General features: G+C 34.1%; 1 protein-coding gene across 1 annotated transcript; it reads right to left on the minus strand.

Moving 5' to 3' along the window:
• Positions 1-9623: 9623 nt before the first annotated feature.
• Positions 9624-11493, minus strand: LOC136211084 (ethylene-responsive transcription factor CRF1). The gene has a single exon (XM_066002607.1). It carries the CDS (start codon positions 10902-10904, stop codon positions 9891-9893), a length of 1014 nt encoding a protein of 337 aa, XP_065858679.1. The 5' UTR covers positions 10905-11493; the 3' UTR covers positions 9624-9890.
• Positions 11494-12313: the final 820 nt, after the last annotated feature.

A 12313-nucleotide genomic window follows, 5' to 3' on the forward strand; every position in this document is an offset into this window, starting at 1 on the left:
ATTTCTTGTCCTAAAAATGTTGATTTTTCTATTTGCAATTCTTGTGTGCTTGGGAAACATATTAAATTGCCTTTTTATGCTTCTAAAAATATGTCATCAATGTCGTTTGATATTATTCATAGTGATATATGGACATCTCCTGTTCTAAGTTCTAGTGGCTATAGATATTATGTTCTTTTCCTAGATGATTATTCTAATTTTCTGTGGACTTTTCCCTTAGCAAATAAATCTCAAGTTTTTTCTGTGTTCCTCACATTCCGAAATTACGTACGTACTCAATTTGAAAAAGATATCAAAACTTTTCAGTGTGATAATGGTGGTGAGTATAACAATAGTCATTTTCATGATTTTTTTAACAATAATGGTATGCAATTCCGTTTTTCATGTCCACATACTTCCTCCCAAAACGGTAAATCTGAACGAACGATTCGAACAATCAATAATATAATTCGCACTCTTCTAACACATGCTTCTTGCTCTCATTCTTTCTGGCCTCATGCTCTTGCTCATGCGACCTATCTTTTAAATATTCTCCCTCACAAAAATCTTAGTCTTCTTTCACCGACTCAAATTCTCTACAATCGTACTCCTTCTTATACTCACTTACGCACTTTCGGTTGTCTTTGTTACCCACTTGTCCCTTCTTCCTCTAGAAATAAACTTCAACCTAGGTCCTCTCCATGTGTGTTTCTTGGATATCCATCCAATCATCGAGGCTATAAGTGTTACGACATCTCCGCGCGGAAAATAATTATATCTCGTCACGTTATTTTCAATGAAAGCAAATTTCCATTTTCCACTCAACATGTCTCGGCCTCCCCTCCCATTTCTTCTATTTCCAACTCACCTACACAAACAACCCAACCCATTATTCCCTTCCCCACTAATGCGTCCACTCCTAACCAAAGCCCAGTTTCACCACGGCCCAACAGTCCCAACCCATCTTCCCAAAACAGCCCAGCACTTCCCCCTTCTCCTCTCGACAGTCCCTTTCCTTCTCCAATTCAACACGGCCCAAACACAAATTCCCCACAACAGCTCACCTCCCCACAACAGTCCACTTCCCCGCCTTCTCCCGATCCTATACACGCCAACCCAACCCAACCGACTCACCCTATGACAACCCGAGCTAAACTTGGAATTTTCAAACCCCAAAGAAAGCTCAACTTACACACCACCACTATTTCTCCTATTCCTTCTAATCCCTCACTTGCTTTACAAGACCCTAATTGGAAACAAGCCATGACTGAAGAATATAAGGCTCTTATTGAAAATAAGACGTGGGTCCTCGTACCCCGTCCTTCTAATGCTAATGTTCTTCGTAGTTGGTGGATTCTCAGGCACAAATTTAATGCAGATGGATCTTTTGAAAGATACAAAGCAAGACTTGTTGGAAATGGGGCGAATCAACTTGTTGGGGTAGACTGTGGTGATACTTTCAGTCCAGTTGTTAAGCCAGCAACAATTCGAGCTGTATTAAGTATTGCACTTTCTAAAGGTTGGCCACTACATCAGCTGGATGTAAAAAATGCTTTTCTTCATGGGGATCTTCATGAGACTGTTTATATGCATCAACCACTGGGATTTCGGGATCCCAACTATCCAGATCATGTATGCCTTCTTCAAAAGTCTCTTTATGGTCTCAAACAGGCACCACGGGCGTGGTACCAACGGTTTGCCTCTTTCTTGTCTACCATGGGTTTTTCTCACAGTAAATCTGATCATTCACTGTTTGTCTTTCGTCGGGGAGCAGAGATGGCATATCTACTCTTATATGTGGATGACATCGTTCTAGCTACTTCTTCCACTGCTCTACGAGAGTCAATTATCAACAAATTGAGTTCCGAATTTGCTATGAAAGATCTTGGCCCATTGAGTTATTTTTTAGGGATATCTGTCACTCGGAGCGCCGGCTCTCTTTTTCTGTCTCAAAAGAAGTATGCTACTGAGATCATTTCTAAAGCCGGTCTTTCTTCAGCAAATTCCTGTACAACACCTGTTGACACTAAGCAAAAACTGAGTGCTTCATCTGGTTCTGCTTATCATGATCCATCTGAGTATCGAAGTTTAGCTGGTGCATTACAGTATTTGACTCTCACTCGCCCAGACATCAGTTATGCTGTTCAGCAAGTCTGTTTATTCATGCACGATCCCAAAACGTCTCATATGGCAGCTATCAAGCGGATTCTTCGATATGTTAAAGGAACCCTGGAGTTCGGACTTACATTCACAACCTCTTCACTAGATTCCTTGGTCTCCTATACAGATGCAGATTGGGGGGGATGTCCTGACACTCGACGTTCTACTTCAGGATATTGTGTTTTCCTTGGTGACAATCTTCTGTCTTGGTCTGCTAAGCGGCAACCCACTTTATCTCGTTCTAGTGCTGAAGTAGAGTATCGTGGTGTTGCTAATGTCGTATCTGAAACTTGCTGGATTAGAAATCTTCTTCTTGAACTTCATTGCCCTATTAGTAAATCCACCTTGGTATATTGTGACAATGTGAGTGCAGTTTACCTCACTGGTAATCCTGTACAACACCAACGTACCAAGCATATTGAGATGGATATACATTTTGTTCGAGAAAAGGTTGCTAAAGGAGAGGTTAGGGTACTTCATGTTCCTTCTCGTCATCAAATTGCAGATATTTTCACCAAAGGTCTACCACAAATTCTTTTCGACGACTTCCGCTCTAGTCTCAACGTTCGACCACCTCCCGTTTCGACTACGGGGGTGTATTAGATATGGATATTTCTGCTGTAATTTAGGAATATAATTGATTTGTAATTATCATGTTCACACATATATCTTGTGTATATATATCACATTATCAATGAATGGAAATGCAAGGATTCTACCTTATCAGATTTTGTATATTCAAAATTAACATGTTTAGCCCTCATTGGTAGGTAATCTGTAAATTCCACTGTAAATCCTCATCGAGGTTTGTGGTTTGTCCTGACCTTGGGAGTGGGTAGACCTACCCTTACCTAAACTTTTTTCTACCAAAAAAAATTAACATGTTTAGGTTTACGGAATATAAAATAAAATTGTGAGTTTTTTTATTTCTATATAAACTTTTTTTCAGTTTCAGTTAAACCGATATTTTTTTTATGGAATAACCGAATCGATAACCAACCATTAAATTCGTCTAAATTAAAATCGACTGAATGAGAAAGTAAAAATACCTGAACCAAACTATAGTTTCGATTCAGTTATCAGTTTCGTATCGATTAGTGTTCACCTTTAATTTCATGTACCAAATGGATGCCACGTTTCATTTCTGATAGTGTCATCCCCCAATTCTTTTTTGAACTTGCCATGCTCTTTCTTACATTGTCGGAACTTTTTCTGGTAGCAGTTTGAATCGGTTGTAGTTAATTATTTATACGTATAATTGAGAGGTTAAAAGTACATAATTATTAAAAAATTAGAAAAATTAATGTGATTCGGCAAAAAAAATTTATTTTTTAATAGTAAGAGTAGTTTATTACTTTTTTGGCCTAATATATAAATAAAAATAACCCCTGAACTTGTCCGAATGTTGCAACTGCCCCTTCCAAATTTCAATTGTAACAACTTAACTCTTAAACTTGTCCAATTGTAAAACATAACCCCAAATTAGAAATTTTGTACTCATTACTTGAAGCAATCGTAAAAACGTTTCCATATCACGCCAAAGATCTGATTATCAAACTCCACGAGCGTTGCAACTTTTGTATTTCACGTGTTTATTCAATTGCAGTCCATATCAGCAATTTGGGGTTATGTTTTACAATTGGACAAGATTGAGGGGTAAGTTGTTACAATTGGATAAGTTTGAGAGGTAAGTTGCAATATTTGGATAAGTTCAGAGGGTTATTTGTATATTAAGCCTAACTTTTTCTTTTAAGTAGGAGGGCTTGTGCCCGAACAAAAAAAAAAAACTAAAGAGTGATCGTTTTTCGAGTAGACTGATCACACTGTCTGTTATAAAAAAATTATGAAGATCTACAAGAAACACATTACATTCTCTCTCGCAAATCCAAAGAGCATGAATTTACGAAATTCGCGATATAATCAGCAATCTGACTCTCTTTCTGATACGTATGAGTAAATTGTACCTCTCACTCTCTATCTTGCATTTCACAATAAGTCAGGCATACGGATGATGCGTGCCCACTTGACCCGCCATCAGACTGAACATCGTCCTCGAGTCATCTACCATTTGAACATGCTGATAGCTCTTATCCCAAACCGAAGTATAAGCCCCAGAGCTCCGTCAAAAGGGTCATACAGATGCCTAGATTAGTCATAAACCCACTGTTCCACTGTCCGTGTTGATCCCGGATGAGACAAAAACATTACAAGAATCATATAAATCACTTGCAAAACCATTACGATAAGATAAGATATCTAGGTAGTGCTTCAACGTTTGTGAGAATTTCTCTGATATTTAAAGTAAAATATAAAAAAGATTCAGATAAGGTCGTTGACCTGCGATCCCATTATGTTGTTTAAGTTAGCAGAGCATAAAATTATAGCACTAAGTAATTGAGAATAAGATATGTTTATGTACCTCAATTATAAAGTTGTATCCATTTATAAAGAGCTCAGTGGTAAAATCATTAGTTAGTGCTCGAAAATCTCTTTAGATTCCTCAGAGGACAAGTGTTAAGTTGTGAATGGTGGATGTATTTGAGGTCCACGTGTCTCGGGAGACATTTTATTCAATTTAGTTTGATTTGCCGGTTTTCCTTTGTCCGGACATCCCTACAAGTTTAGGATGACTATACGTGGATCCTGATATCTTTCGGATAATATTAATTAATTTATTTATTTTAATTATCTCATAACGATAGCTATTAATATAATGTATTTTACCTGCCAAGATAGTGTTCAATAGGTTAGCGTTGAACAAGGAAAATTGATAATAAAGCCAGCTCGGTTTCCATTTAAGTCTGTCAAAGCCTGCATATTTCTAAAAGAGGCTTGAGATTTATAGAAATATAATGACCATGTCCAACTCGACCAATTAATATTAATTATTATATTTATATTTTTATATATTAAATATTTGTGTTTAAGTATATTGTTTTATTTAAAAAATATATATTCTTTATAAGGTGGATTTTTATAAGGTGGATTTATTTAGGTTGGATTTGAGATATAATTTTTAAGCACGAGTTTATTTAAATTAAAAGCAGACGAAATAGGGCAAGGCTAAATATTTTTAAACGAAAGTCCGCTGGCCCAATCCAACTCTCGATGAACGTGTTAAATTAGAAACTTTAATCTGTATGATTATAATTGATTCAAATTTTAATGTCAAATGAAAATGCAAGAACTTTTTTAAATAAAAAAAAAATTATTAATCACTTCTACAAAAATGAAGCAAAAAAAAAAAAAAAACGAGAGAAAATAAAGCATCACAATCTCCGTAATCTAACATAGAATCAATCGCTCTAACTAATTCGTTGAGACACAAGATTTACTAGCATTACTAACTGTTCCGGTATTACTCGTTTCCGACTATTCCAACTAGGGATGCACGTGGTCGGTTAACCAGTCCATTCAGGTTAATTCGGCCGATTAACCATTTAATCGGTTTTTTTAAAAACACTAACCATACACTAGTCCATTAAATTCGGTTAAGCACTAATCGGTTAACCAATTATTTCGGTTTCTAACCATTAGTTCGTGTGGTTTTACATAATACACTAATTATTTAACCCTTATGGTTTTACATAACACACTAATTAGTCCCTGAATTTTTTAAAATAATTATATGATCCTTCAGTTTTGATTCCGTTAAATTGTTTAGTCCCTATATCAAATATCCGTCTAAAAATATGTTAAATAACAATTAAACGGATAAAAAATGCAAAATTACCCATCATAAAGTTTTGGAAAACAAGTAATCATTGTTTCTATATCCAGAAACATAAAAGAAAAAAAATCCGAAATAAATTGAAATTAGAGAGACAGTAACAAATTAACTGAGAGTTATTTACATATTTTCATCTCATTTGATGTTAATATTTTGATAGAAGGACTAAACCATTAAAAGTGAAAAAATTTAGAGACCTTATAATTAAATAGTGGATTGATTAATAAATTATAAAAAACTACAGGGACTAAATAATTATTTACCCATATAAATAAATTTATTTTTATATTTTTTTAATATTTAAATTGAGATTCGGTCGGTTTCGGTTAACCGCGGTTTTTGGAATAAAGAAACGTAACCATTAACCACTATTTTTAAAATTAAAAACCGTACACTAATCAATCGGTATCGCTTAATCTTATTTTCGGTTTGGTTTTCCGGTTTTTCGGTTTTTCGGATTTTTGTGTGCACCCCAAGTTCCAACATAGTTATAAAAAATTGAAATGATCATAAATCTAGAAATAGTTTTTTTTTCTTTTTAATTATTTTATTAATGTAATTTTATTTCAAACTAAAGGGGAGAGATATTTTTCAATCTGTTCTTTTAGCGACGGTTTCAGAAGTTCTGTCAGTAACTTATTCTAATAATGTTGTAATTTTTTTATTTTTTATTTTCCATATAATGAATGAACACTCCTAATATTTCAGTCTAAATTCTGTATTGTCTTCTTCTCTATTTATTTAAACTAAAAGTTTAGCATCGATAATAATAAATAATAAAAAGGAAAAATATCAATTTGTTAAAAGAAAAAAAAAAGTCAAAACAAATTATAGTGTTTTAACCGTATTATGTAATTTATATATTTTATTAAGAAATTTTAGCTTAATGGTAAAGCAGTTTCGCCTACACCGTAACCTTTACAAGGAATGTAGGTTTGAGACATCAACAACAACAACAACAATAAAGCCGTAGTCTCGAAATGATTCGGGGTCGGCTAACATAGAAAACCAGTATTAATCCTCTTTAAAAAAATATATAATTTATATATTTTAAATACTCTTATATAATAAAAAATATAAAAAGAAGTTCTAAATTTGCCTCTGATACAAATATATTCATAATGTAAATAATAATATTACACTCAACGTTTTCAATGCGTGTTTCCGCCCTTGACCGCTTAAAATGCTAAAAATAAACCAAATACAGGTTAACTTACCTTAAAAGAAATTTGTCCTTACCCAAACTAAAACGAGATTATTATTTTCACCTAGGCTAACGTAAAAATAATCTTACTTCTGTTTATTTGGAGTGCAAGTACCATCCTGTACATGAAGATAAAAAGATGGATAAGAACATAATCATCCCTATATAAGGTAATTTTTGATGGCCGAAAGTAAGCTGACACACTTCTGTGTTTTATGCTTCTTGATAAAAGTCTCATATTTTGTTATCTAGGTCTAGAGTATTTCATTAAACGTTAGCCGAACCTAAAGTTACTCCAAGTTAAAAATGGTAAGAAATATTTTTTTTTTACCATTTCTTACATTATTATAGGTATATACTTTTCCTTAAAATGTTAGGAATATCCATAATAAATAATAAAAGTATAAAATATAAATTGCTATAAGAAAAAAAAGTCAAAACATATTATCGTGTTTTATTTTTAAATAATTATAAATAATAAAAAGAATAAGGTTTAAATTTTCCTATAATACAAATATATTCATAATGTAAAAAATAATAAAATTACACTCAACGTTTTCAATGTGTGTTGAAAATAAACCAAATATATATTAGCTTATCTTAAAAGAAAATTGTCCTTAATCTTTCATTTATTAGTTTTACGTACTGTTTGTTGTTTACTATTGGAAAAAACTGTTTTTCCAAAAAGCAGGAATTCTCTGTTTTTGTAAAATGTCATTTTTTAGGTATAAAAGGCAAACAGGAGATCATTAATCAAACACATAAAACTCTCCATTTTTTTATTAAAAATGTAAACATAAACATGAAAATGAGCAACTAAACACCCTTAAGACTGCAATTACCACCCTATACACGAAGATAAAATGATGGACAAAAACATAACAATTCCTATATGAGGTAACTCTTGATGGTTGAGAGTGCACTGACACCTATGTGTTTTATGATTATTGGTAAAAGTCTCATATTTTATTATTTAGATCTATAGTATTTCATCAAACGTTGTCAGACCTAAAATTACTCGGGTAATTAGTATTGGCGGTCATTAACGTTTGTACAAGGTCATAAAAGTTCAATTTATCTTAATAAAATCACTTAACTTTGCTTTTGTTATAATAAAATCACATTGACTGTTTTTCAGTCATCTTTTCACCGAAATTGCTGACGTAGAATCTCAACATCACGTTAGCGTCACCTTGCATTAATTGACAATCTGACATTCAGATGGGTTAATTTGTGGTAAAAATTTTGATTGGCAGTCCTTATTTATTTGGATTAATTTGTGGTTAATTTTTTTTTTACTATATCATATGACTTTGAGACATGTGATTAAATATCACATAATCAATTCCGGCAAAAAAATGATCGAAAAACATCCAAAATGACTATTTGAACAAAAACAGACTTAAATGGTTTTATCAAGACAAAAGGCTTAAGACATCAACAGCTCCCTGAACTTGTCCAAAATAATAGATTGGCTCCCTGAATTTTGCAAGTGTCTCACCAGCTCCCTAAACTTGTCCATAAAAGTAGATTAGCTCCCTGAACTTTACAAATGTCTCACCAACTCCCTAAACTTGCTTATTCTGTAACAACTAAATACAAAAACTTATTAAACCTAAATTCTAAAAATACATATTCATTTATTCGAGATGTAATTTTTCGCTTCTCCTACCTTTCAACCTATTATAAAAGTTAGTGTTGCAGGTTTGAGAGATTGAATGGATAAAAATCGAGAGTTAGTATTATGATTTTTGTATTTAGTTGTTATAGAATAAGTAAGTTTGGAGAGTTGGTGAGACACTTTCAAAGTTCATGGAGCTAATATACTTTTATGGACAAGTTTAGGGAGGTGGTGATACGAAATAAGCAAGTTTAGGGAGCTGGTGAGACACTTGTAAAGTTCAGAAAGCCAATCTACTATTTTGGACAAGTTTAAGAAACTGTTGATGTATTAGGCCAAGACAAAATAAACTTTTATGATTGTTTTGAGACATTGTCCAAACTTTTATAACCACCAATACTAATTACCAAAAATTACACCAAGTTAAATTTATTAAATAGATATACTTTCCCACAAACGTTAAGAGTAAATTCGAAAGTTGTAAAATTGGTACTACTCCATAGTATCGTTTATTAAATGGTATCAATTTAACTCCATTTTCCAATATCCATAGGCTATAATTATATAACGATCTGGATACCGTCTTGGAAGAAGCTCAATGAAATAGGCATGATTACATAAATATTGAGCATAAACTAATGTTATTTTAGACATAAATTATACTTCCTTAAAAACGTTAGAATTATTTTGTTACCTCATTTTTGTTTCAATTATGTAACTACAAATATTATGAATAATACCACTAGTACTAAAATTGGTGTGGAATTCAATGTCCCTCACTATCTTCTTACTGAAGCCTCTTATTGTTTTCTTACCGGCCATGTCCCCTGCACGTGTACTTCTATATTTATTTATTTTAATGAAAACTTATGTACTTTACTACTACTACTATAATTATAAAAGTTTATAGTAATTTAATTTAATTTAAACCCACATTTTTATTTACTCTTGTCACGTGCACTCAACACGTGACTTCAACTTGCACATTCCACGTACCCAAAAAAACACTCGCCGGTCACCGTTACCGTGACAACAGCCTTCTCTATTCATTTCCACACATTAATTAAACAAAATTTTCCAAAATAAAAAATATAAAAACTAATAACAAACAATAACATATCCGATATTTCCCCTCCGGTACGATACAAAATTTTTGCCGGCGATTGGCAATGCCGGAACGAGAAAGAAAACCTGTTTCATGTAGCTGTTAGAGGATCTGACCCGAATATATCGCCGATATCTTGAAAATGATCCTCTACATTCCAGTTGGTGAATCCGAATCCGAAACTGAAACTGATATCTCCGGTAAACATGTCGCCGAAATCGTCTTTTAAGAATCCTTCTGCCGTATTTGTTTCGTCGAAAATATCGCGCATCGAGCTTTGGAAGTCGAACATATCGTTGGGAAACAAAGTGTCCATAGAAGCATACTCCGATAACTCCGAGAAATTTTCGGATACGCTGGACTCTTCTTTGATTTCTCGGGCTCTGTTTCCGATATCTTCGCCTTCTTTCTTGGGAATGATAGTTTCCGATTCGGCTTCTTCGTTGGATGAAGTTGAGGGGAATCTGAGAACTGATTTAGGAGAACAAACGGTGTTATTATTATGAGACTCATCGCCGGAGTTGTAGCCGGAACTTACCGCCGGTTTACTTTGTACAGAGCATACAGCTGGAGGAGGAGTGATGAAATTAGTGAGCGCGTCTGGTCCACGTAACTGAATAGCCGCGTTATCGTACACCATTGCAGCTTCTTCTGCAGTATCGTAAGTGCCTAACCATAACCGTACACGTCGCAGAGGATCTCTGATCTCCGCCGCCCACTTTCCCCAGGGTCTTTGTCTAACGCCTCTGAATTTCTTCCCTGTTCCTGTACTAACAGCTTTCACCGGCTCAACTCTCACCGGAACAATCCTAGTTTTCCCACCGGAAGACTTTCTCCAGCTGCTTCTGGATATCCGGTTTCTCAAAACGTCATCGTTTTCCGCTCCACATGACTCGATTGAAATCTCGTTAACAAACTTCCTCACTCTTTGTCGCCTCCTGCAACAGAAACCTCCACCTTCTTCGTCACTGGAAGAGTCAGTCGCATCAGCATCCGTAACAGAAATCCGCACAACTTTCGGCGATTTTTCCTCCGCTTCCGGATTTGACAATGGCCTCACAAGTTTCGTACGGTTCCGGTGTTCACTAAACTTGATTTGATCCATTCCAATCGCTTCTCTTCTCTTCTCCAATCTGTGCTTCTTTCCTTTCCTTCCTCTCCTCTTTCTCGAGGTTTTTTTCAGAGTCGCATTTGAAAGTGAAAACGAGAGCAAAGAAATAGAGATAAAAAGGAGATTCGATTCAGACTTTGACACGAGGGAGGAGAATAAAGAAAGCCTGAGTTAAAGAGAAGCTTGAGAAAACAAGAAGATTATCTTTCTGTATTAAAGGACGAGAAATTTCAAGGAAAGTTACTCTCAAAAAGAAAAGAAAAAATTCAAAACTCAGTGACGAGTACGGACCGATGGCAGACAAACAGATATGGTATAGAGTAAGGAGAGAAACAAAATTTTCTCGCAAAGTTACTGTGAGAAAAAAAGAGAAAGAGAGAATAGCTTTTACCGGAAAAAGGAGGAGGAATAAACGAATAAATGTCACCGTCACCGTCACCGTCACCGTCACCAGCACTACCACCGCCTCCGACAACTGCTTTTTCTGGTCCGGCAGCGGCCACTACTAGAGACTGTAATTTGGGGAGGAAGATGAAAATGGGAAAGGTGTGGACTCTTTGTTTGTTTGGGGGTTTTTGAGAGATAAGAGGAACACTACTGTTTGGGGTTGGGGAAGGCTACTTTATAGGATCCAAAACAAGCCGTAATAATAAATAAAACCCGGTCTAATGTACTACTACTATATAATATAACGATTTAATTTTATTAAAGAAAGATATTTCTATGTTCATATAATTTCTATTTTTGTTGATTGGGACATTTGTTTTTCAAATTTATACATTAAACACCACATTTATATGGTATATGCTTGATTTTATTTTATTTTTGTATAGTTGTGAATATATAATTCGGTTAAAACGTTTTATTTGGATATAAAATTGTATTTTTTAGAGTTTAAATTGAGATTTTTTATGAGTTCTTTATAATTGATGGAGATGAAAAATAAGATGTGAAGTTTATAGAAAATTTGATTTAAGGGTAATTAATTTATTAGTCCCTATATTTTGACAAAACACACTGTTTAATTTCTATATTTTCAAAAACACACGGTAAAGTCCCTAACGTTTTTCTTGGTGAACTGTTTAGTCCCTAACTTTTTTCTCGGTGAACTGTTTAGTCCCTGCCGTTAGACTCTCATGAAGATTCTGTTAGTCAATTTGGATTTGCGTTCTTATTTTCCTTTATTTTCCTTTCCTTTAAACTCTAATGCATCTGAAATCAACTTTGAGTATTCTTCTTATTGATTTTCTTCTTAATTGTTCAAATTCGTAAGCATTGGATCTGTTCTTTTTCTTGTTCTTCATACAAATAGCTTCTTCTTCTAAATTGGATTTCCTCTTATGAAGTTTGAAGGTAAATAGTAAAGGGTAATTTAGTCATTTTCGAAGTCATAAACGGTAAAA

The sequence above is a fragment of the Euphorbia lathyris genome, chromosome 1 (assembly GCF_963576675.1).
Source record: "Euphorbia lathyris chromosome 1, ddEupLath1.1, whole genome shotgun sequence".
NCBI classification, from domain to species: Eukaryota; Viridiplantae; Streptophyta; class Magnoliopsida; order Malpighiales; family Euphorbiaceae; genus Euphorbia; species Euphorbia lathyris.